Here is an 8,449-nt window from a genome sequence, read left to right as displayed (position 1 = left end):
GTAGAAAGGGTCAGGAGACAGGTCTGAATGGGCCCTTGGGACGCCTGTCATCCCTGAGCCTGTTTCCCAGGGACTCTAAGATGGTAATGATACTTGGCCAGCCCTCTCCAGCCGCCAGGGCGGTGACCCTGATGAACGGCAAGCCGACTGTCAGCAAAGCGCGCCATGTCCTCCCCTCAGACTCCCCTCCAGGCCGGGGGACCCCTGTGCACTGTCGGCCCGGGTCCACGCGCCTCCTTGATCCCCTGGCTTCGCCCGCGCACCTGCTGCTCTGCCCTGGTCCGAGAGCGGGTCCTGGGGCAGGCATCTCAGTCCCGTCACAGCCCTGACACCTGACCCGTCGCCGGGCATCCGTAACGGCAACGGCCCCGGAGCCGAGCGGGGTGCAGCCCAGCGTCTCCGAGAAGGCGCGTCCGGGTGGTCTCCGAGGTTCCCATTGCGCCTCGGCCTCCCCAGGCGCCCGCGAGGCCCAGGCGGGGCTGTGGTCGTGGGGGCGTGGCCTCATAGGGGGCGTGGCTTCTCGACCCCGCCCCCGCCCGCTCCCAGTCCGCGGGTGCCGGGGCGCAAAGCAGAAGCCGGCGCCGCTGGCCGCGCGCTGCTCGCCCGGGATGCGCTCCCTCCCGCAGCCCCAGTTCCAGGGCCTGGGCGCGGCGCAGCCCCATGGCAGGTAGCGGCGGCCTGGGCGGCGGGGCCGGGGGCGGCCAGGGAGCGGGGGCCGGGCAGGGGGCCGCGCTGCGGGGGCCGCGGGCGCCGCTGGTGCTGGGCGCGCTGGCGCTGGGCGCCTACTGCCTCTGCACCCTCCCCGGCCGCGGCCCGCCGGCCGCCCGCGCCCCCCTGCCGGCCCCCGCGCCCGCCGAGCCGCTCCGCGCGGTCCGCAGCCCGGGGGCGCCAGGCCTGCGGGTGGCCAGCGGCCCGGGACGCCGGCGCTTTCCGCAGGCGCTCATCGTGGGCGTGAAGAAGGGCGGCACGCGCGCCCTGTTGGAGTTCTTGCGGCTGCACCCCGACGTCCGCGCGCTCGGCTCTGAGCCCCACTTCTTCGACAGGTGCTACGAGCGCGGCCTCGCCTGGTACCGGTGAGCGCCCGGCCTGTCCGCCCCATCGGCGTCGGTGCGCGCCCTGGCAGGTGCCTTCCAACAACAGCATGATGCGCCCCAGGGGTCTCACTGGGGGCGCGGCGGGCCGAGGTGTCCAGGGATCCGGGCTGAGACCAGCCTGGGTGGAGGGCCGAGGCTTGACCTCAGAGACGCGGTCCCTTGCATTGGATTTTACGGAAAGAAGAAGCAATGACTGGCCGGCGGGGTGGGGGTGGGGGTGGGGGGGTGGGCAGAAACTTTGGAAAGTCCAGGGAAAACCCTGGTTCAGCGTTGCTGAGGGGTCTCATGAAGACCCGAGGGGAGGCGTTTCCAACCAGGATAAGTAGTTTGAACCTAGTGGGGTTTGAGGAGCATTAGAAATTCTTCATGCTCATCTGCCCTTCCCCACTGGATCTCTCTGGGAGAGCATGTCTGACCTCTGGCCAGTTACTCCAAGAATTTTCCCTGTAGCCTCCTAGGCAGTGTCTGACCTGTCCCCAGACCCTCAATCCTGGGAAGAGGAATCCTTCTGGTTCTGAGCGTCTGGAGGGAGTCTGGGCTTTATTTAGAAAGGAGGAAGATGTGGGAATTGGGACCCCCACCTCATGTCAAGGGGTCTGTAGCTGCCCTGCTGCCTAGCTGGATGGTGTTGGGGTGCCACGGGAGAATGTGGGGGAGCATCCAGTCCCGGCTGAGGCAGTGCGGGGCCCTGCCCTCTGCCTCCTTTCACGGTGCACAAGCCTGCCATGGTGCCCTGTCCCTTCCTGCGGGGAAATGAGGGCTTCCAGATGGAGAGGAGAGTGAGTCACCCCACTGCCTGCAGTTCTCGCCTCATCCCCAAGCTATGGGACAGAGAGGACCCAGCCCAAGGTCACCTAGTGAATTAATGGGGAGTGTAGGGTGGCAGGACTTAGACTCTTGGCTCTGTGGTATACCAGTTTCCTCTTCTCAGGTTCCGCCACCCCACCCTACCTCACCCCACCCCTCAGCTGGCCCCCACTCGCTCCTATTTGTTATCTTTGCCCTTTGCACTAAAACAACTCATGGGTTTAGAGGGGCCCCAGTGAGAGAAGGAATCCTGGGCTCTGAAGGGTTGCTGCTGTTGGGGGTTCTAGGGAAGTCAGGTGGCGATGGGGAAGCGAGTCCATCCTTGGACCCAGTTGGCTGAGTCCCAGCGTCCTGGATGCTCAGGGAGAGACAGCTACCCCACTCTGACAGGGCTGCAGCATCCAAAGGCGTCCCTAATCCCTCGCTGCTGTGCAGAGGGAGAGGAAGAGGAGGAGGGAGGGAAGGAAGAAGAGGAGGAGGGGCAGGGGCGGAGGACACGCAGTTACCTAGAGCAAACTTCAGAGCCTGCCACTGGCCCCCAGGAGCTTTGAGAACAGGAGCTGTGGCAAAGCGCTGAGCTGGACGCGTGAGGGGCTGCAGCACGGCTAGTGCCGGGGGTTCTCAAAGAGCCTGGGGTCAGGAGGGTCCAGAGGGTTTGGAGCCCCGTCTAGGCCCTCCCTGCGTGCATGCTCAGGTGCTGGGGAGGAGGGGGCTCCTGAGAGGCAGCTGGGCCAGATTTTCAGCTCTGGGTAGGGATCCTTGGGATCCTGGAGTGGCCGTCGTGGGAGGGGGAGATTCAGGAGCGTGTCTAACTCTGGTAGAGAAGAGACTTTCTCCTTTCTCATTTTTAGAGCCATGTCCGGGGGCCTGGGGGTGGGGGTGGCTGCAGAGGATGCAGAGGGTCGGGTCCCAGTGGCCTGCACCCATTCAGAGCTGTCTCTCAGGGCTGACTGGCACTGAGCCTTCGCTGGCCAGTGCAGAACAAGCAGGAGCCAGGCTGGCTGAGCTTTGGGGTGCGTGTGTCCGGGTGCCCAAAGGGGCTGTGTCCATGTACTGACATGTGTGGAGGTGGGCTTGGCGTGCTCACAGGTGACCTGTTCCTCTGGACCTGTCTGTCCTTTCTACCAGCTCTGAATGTGCAGTGAGCCCCTGAGAATGCCCACTGCAGCCTCAGTTTCTCCTAACGTGAAGAGCTTGCCCAGCCCCTGGGCATGGTCTGGCAGTCTGCTCTCAGGACCTGGGAAGGACTTCCAGTGAATGCAGAGCCCTGTTCTGGGAGGGGATTGGGGCAGCGAGTAGAGGAGGAGCGGCTACTGCCCCCAGTTGAATTTTGGGGACCCCCTGTTTCCCACAGGGCTGAGACCAATCTCATTTCAGGCAGTGACTCTAGTCCTTCCCGTGGACGGGGCAGGTAGGTCCTCGGCTGCTCAGAGTTGACCTTGGGCTCTGGGAAGTTCACCCCTCAGGCTCTCAGGGTCCTTCGTCTTGGAGACTGTGACCCTCCAGTGCCCCCCACTCGGCGCTTTTTCCTTGATTCACTCACTAATTGACCTTCTGTACAGCAGTGGCTGCACTCACAGGAACACCCCAAAGTCTCAGTTCAGGAGCAAGTGCCTTGTCTGGGGGCAGGTGGGGGCTAAGCTTGGGCCAAGGTGTTTTGGAGCTTGAAAGGAGAGGCGGAGGGTGGCGGGTGGGGGGACCCCTGGGTCTGGGGACCCAAGCAGCCAAGGCAGGAGCAGTGAAGTATGTGGGGGGGCCGGGCCTCTGTGGGACTACTCTCCCCCTGCTCACCCGGAGAGGCTTCTCTGACTGGGCACTCAGCGCCCCCACTCGCCCTGCACTGCAGGCTCCACACGGGAGCCGTGACTGGGGTGTGTGGGGTCCCAGGCCGGGCTGGATGGGGCCCAGGAGAGGTGTCCACCCAGCAAAACAGAGGAGGGAGAGTCGCCAGGGCTGGGCTGAAGCTGCAGGGAAATGCAGACCAGATGAACTTGGGGACAGGGCATTTCCATAGGACAGCTTGTCAGATGTTTGCCGTGTGGAGGTCAGTGTGTTGCTCCTCTTATCCTCCCTGGTCTCTCTTGTCCCCCAAAGCCTCCATCCCCACCCTGCTTCAAGCCTGGGCTGGGCCTGGGGAGAGTAATTGATCCCAGAGATCTGAGTTGGAAGCTGGTGTGTGGCAGGAGTGGGCCTGGAAAGTCTGCAGCCCCTGCCCCCTCCCCACTCCTCTGCTCCTTGGATCCAGGACACCTCTTCCATCTGCTCCTCTACTTCTGGGAGAGACAGCAGCGGCAGGTGCTGGTGTCCCCTTAACTCCTCCTTGTGGCCACGTCACCCGGGAGGAGTGAAGGGCTGGGGGCTATTCAGAAGCCTACCCGGTCTGGAAAGGGAAGGACGGTGCACCTCTGGACCACTTGGTGCCTGGCGGGTAGAAAGGATGAAAAGAGTGTGTCAAAGATGGATGGGGGGCTTCTCCTGAGCAATTGGGGTGGTTGTCTTCCCTAACCAAAGTGTTGAAGGGAGGGGCAGTGACTTCTCCTCCTCCTCCTCCTCCTTCTTCTTCAGGATTTATTTATTTATTTGAGGAGGGAAGAGGCAGAGCCAGAGGGAGGAAGAGTCCCAAGCTGACTTGCTGAGCACAGAGACCAACGCAGGGCTTGATCTCATGACCCCAAGATCATGACCTGAACCAAAACCAAGAGTTGGATGCTTGACTGACAGGACCACCCAGGTGCCCCAGGGACAGTGACTTCAGATGTGGCCTGGCACACTGTCTCTTTGTGGGTCTCAGCACTGAGGTTCAGTGGAAAGGGGTTTCCTGTAGCCCTGGGTCTCAGCCCTTGGTATTGTCACAAGCCAAGGTCTCCTTGAACTTATTCATTTGAAGGGAGAGGTCTGAGTACTGTTCCAGCTGGATTCCCAGCTGTAGGAGGCCGGCAGAGGGGCGCAGGGGCTCTGGGAGCAGAACCCCAGCTGACCGCCTGGCAGCAGCTGCAGCCCAGCACTGTGGGCTGATGCTTCGTCCCTGAGCCCGCCTGTCAGAGGGGGCAGTGAGCGGCAGGGACTGAGCGCCAGTTCGTGCTTTCATGGAGATGGAGAAACAGAGCTGTCGCCATCACTTCTGTGGACCAGCTCTGCCTGGAGCCTTGTTCTGAAGGAGGGGAAACTAGCAGACCGTGCAGCCCACCTGACTCCCCAGAGTCCCCGGGATGGTGTCAGGGAGCCAGTGGCATGCCCTGGACTCACATGTGCACATTCTCTTGTCCCACCACCAGCACCCTCCAAGCTAAGTACCCTAACTCATGGGTCTGTGCATCTCTGTGTCCTCCTGACCTGAGTTTTGTTGGGGGTCTGAGTAGAAGGAGGAAACTCAGACCCTGCCTCCCAAGGGCTTGGGTCTGGGGGTCCCCGAGGCTGGATAAAACCTGAACTCCACAATTTGTGTCACCTCCCTGGCTGGGGCCAGTCCTGGAGCCTATCAGCTGAGTAGGGGCAGCTCCCTCAGAGGACAGGAGGCGGGGCCAGCCTGCAGAGACCTCCCCTCCCTAGCACAGGTCCCGACAGCCTCTGCCTCTGTTGACCTAGTTCCTGGACCTCCCGTAGGGCTGTTTGCTCAGCTGGCTAGGCCACACCCTGCCCGCCTCACCCTGTACTACCTGGTTGGCAGGTGTGGCAGTGGGACACACTGCTCAGGGTAGCTGCCCTCCCCACTCTGGGCGGGTGTTCAGGATGGGCTGCCCCAGGTTTGGGGCTGTCGGGGGCTGTCACCAGCCCACTCCCCCAGAACCTTGGGATGAGTCAGTACTCCCCTCCCCTGGCCAAAAATGCTGCAGCTGAAGCAGCCTTGCACTGTGGGGTCTAAGCCAGGTCTGGGAAGCCCAGGCAGCTGGGGTCTTGGGACAGGGACTCAGGCCACTGAACTCCCTGCTCTCTAGTGTGCTGTGCTGTGCTGGAGGCTATTCGCATTCTGATCTGTTCTGATCCATTCTGATCCATTCTGATCTGGTCCAGGTCAGTGAGAATTAGCAGGGCTGTAATCAGAGGCAGGAGAGTCTGTGCAAGGGAGGAGGGAAGAGGGAGGGCAGCTGCCCTTTGTTGGGGACACTTGTCAGTAATTAATGGCCTGATTAGGGGATGTGTGATGTGAGGGCCTGAGGGATGGGGAAGGTGGGCGGGGCTGTGTGGGTGGCCCCCAGGATGCTGGCCTCCTGAGAACTGGGTCTGGGGCAAGAGGCCCAGCAGTGTCGAGTGTGGGCACAACCTAGCTCTGGGAGAGGGGTGGGCAGCCTGGCGGGATGGGCCCCCACTGTGGGCACCCAGGCTGCCCACCCAAGCACCTAGGATGACAGGGTTTGCTGGGGAAGGCTGGCCTACTTTGGAGGTTTGGGACTTCCCTGGAGGAAGGGGAGGTTAGTTCTGGGTCACTGGGGGCCAGTACCCACTGTCGCCTACCTTCCTCCCCTCCATCCCCAGGAGCCTGATGCCACGCACCCTGGATGGGCAGATCACCATGGAGAAAACCCCTAGCTACTTCGTGACTCGGGAGGCTCCTGGCCGCATCCACGGCATGTCCCCAGACACGAAGCTGATCGTGGTGGTGCGGAACCCTGTGACCCGGGCCATCTCTGACTATGCCCAGACGCTCTCCAAGACGCCGGGCCTGCCCAGTTTCCGTGCCCTGGCCTTCCGCCATGGCCTGGGCCCCGTGGATACGGCCTGGAGCGCCGTGCGCATCGGCCTGTATGCCCAGCACCTGGACAACTGGCTGCGCTTCTTCCCCTTGTCCCACTTCCTGTTCGTCAGCGGGGAGCGCCTGGTCAGCGACCCGGCGGGAGAGCTCGGCCGCGTCCAGGACTTCCTGGGCCTCAAGCGGGTGGTCACGGACAAGCACTTTTACTTCAACGCCACCAAGGGCTTCCCCTGCCTCAAGAAGGCCCAGGGGAGCAGCCGCCCACGCTGCCTGGGCAAATCCAAGGGCCGGCCCCACCCGCGGGTGCCCGAGGCTGTGGTCCAGCGCCTGCGGGACTTCTACCGGCCCTTTAACCGCAAGTTCTACCAGATGACTGGCCAGGACTTCGGCTGGGACTGAGGAGGACAGGCCAGCCCTCGTGCTGCCTGGGGACACGCAGTAACCTTAATTTATGCCTGTCACCTGGCCGGAACAGTCCGTGTACAGGTAATGGGTAGAGAAAAATATTTAAGAAGTAAAGTTTGCATCTGTGTTCCTCCACATAACCTTGAAGGTTGCAAGGTGGGGGTTGGAGGTGCCACCGCCCGGGGAAATGATCATCCACCAGTTATCTCTACAGGGCACTGTTCATATGCCAGGAGTGGTCCAAAACCCAATCCTTATCCACCCCTTGGGGTGTTCTGTGAGCTTGGCCACACATAACAGATGAGCAACTGAGGCTCAGAGAGGCTTAGGGCCGGCCCAGTGACTCCCAGCTTAGACCTGGTGATTCTGGAAGCAGCCCTCCAACCTCCCAGCAGCTCCGGGGCGGTCTGGCCCCGCCCACCACAGACCACGTCCACGCAGAGATCCCACCACAGACCACGCCCACGCATAGATCCCGCCGGATAGGCCTCGCCCACAAAAGATCCTAGCCTCCAGCCACGCCCACCCTCTAGGCCACGCCCACTTTCCAGGGCCACGCCCTCCCGCAGCTCCCACCCTCCGGACCCTGCCTGGCTATAGGCTATAGGACTTGCCCCGTCAGTGGGTCACCACCCTAGGCCCTGGATGCCCCAGTTCTGCTGAGTGACAGGCTCCCTCCCCCAGGGGATGGGCCGGAAGGCATGCCCAGGGACGTCCACCGCCTGCTCGGCTCCTGAGCCAGACTTGGGTGTTCCAGGGTGCCCTGTCCACCCCTCTCCCCCTGGGAATGCAGAGGCCCCTTCAGTAATGATTATCACTGCTCCTGGCCACACTGCCCTCACAATGGCCTCCAGGGACCCTTAGGCCCAAGCCTGGCATGGCCTGGCTGTGCTGGGCCCTCGTAGGACCCGGCTGCACCCTCCGCACCCCAGGCCTGTGTCCATATGAAATCCTTGGCCCTGATGTGGCCTTTCCACCCCTGGGCTACTTGGAGCAGCTGCCTGTCCTGGGCCCCAGGGCTGAAACGAGGGAGGATTTCCAGGGGAGTGGCAGCCCCCTTTCCCGGCTGACTGTGAACCAGTGGCCCCACCAGTGGCCCCACCAGTCACGGTGGTTACCGTCTTTGTCGCATGACCATCCGAGTTGTCAGCTGATGTCCACACATGAGAAGAGGCTCAACAGGAAGCAGGGAGAGAGATGGGGGCCTCTGTCCTCCGCGGCCCGGCCCGGAGCCCTGTGCCCCTTCCTGCTGGTTCTGGGCTCAGAGGAGGACATTCCTGTCTGGACTGTCCCAAGGGGCCGGCCCTGTCCCTAGGCTCTGCCATCAGGGTCAGGCCGGAGGCAGGGCTGGGGGCTGCCCCAAGAGACCTTGGCAGAAATGTGGTGGCAGATGTGGGCAGATGTGGGTGAGATGTTCCTGTGTGTGGGCGCAGGGGAGGGCTGGCCCAATCTG

General features: G+C 62.7%; 1 protein-coding gene across 1 annotated transcript; it reads left to right on the top strand.

Annotated features, from left to right (window-relative positions):
- The first annotated feature begins 660 nt into the window (after positions 1–660).
- On the top strand, positions 661–7,136 carry HS3ST6 (heparan sulfate-glucosamine 3-sulfotransferase 6). The gene is made up of 2 exons (XM_072833969.1): positions 661–1,073; positions 6,375–7,136. The coding sequence occupies exons 1-2, from the start codon at positions 661–663 to the stop codon at positions 6,988–6,990; spliced, it is 1,029 nt and encodes a 342-aa protein (XP_072690070.1). The 3' UTR covers positions 6,991–7,136.
- The last annotated feature ends 1,313 nt before the right edge of the window (positions 7,137–8,449 follow it).

The sequence above is a fragment of the Canis lupus genome, chromosome 8, assembly GCF_048164855.1.
Source record: "Canis lupus baileyi chromosome 8, mCanLup2.hap1, whole genome shotgun sequence".
Classification (NCBI taxonomy): Eukaryota; Metazoa; Chordata; class Mammalia; order Carnivora; family Canidae; genus Canis; species Canis lupus.
The sequence above is the reverse complement of the archived record's forward strand: the minus strand, read 5'-3'. Positions and strand labels throughout refer to the sequence as shown.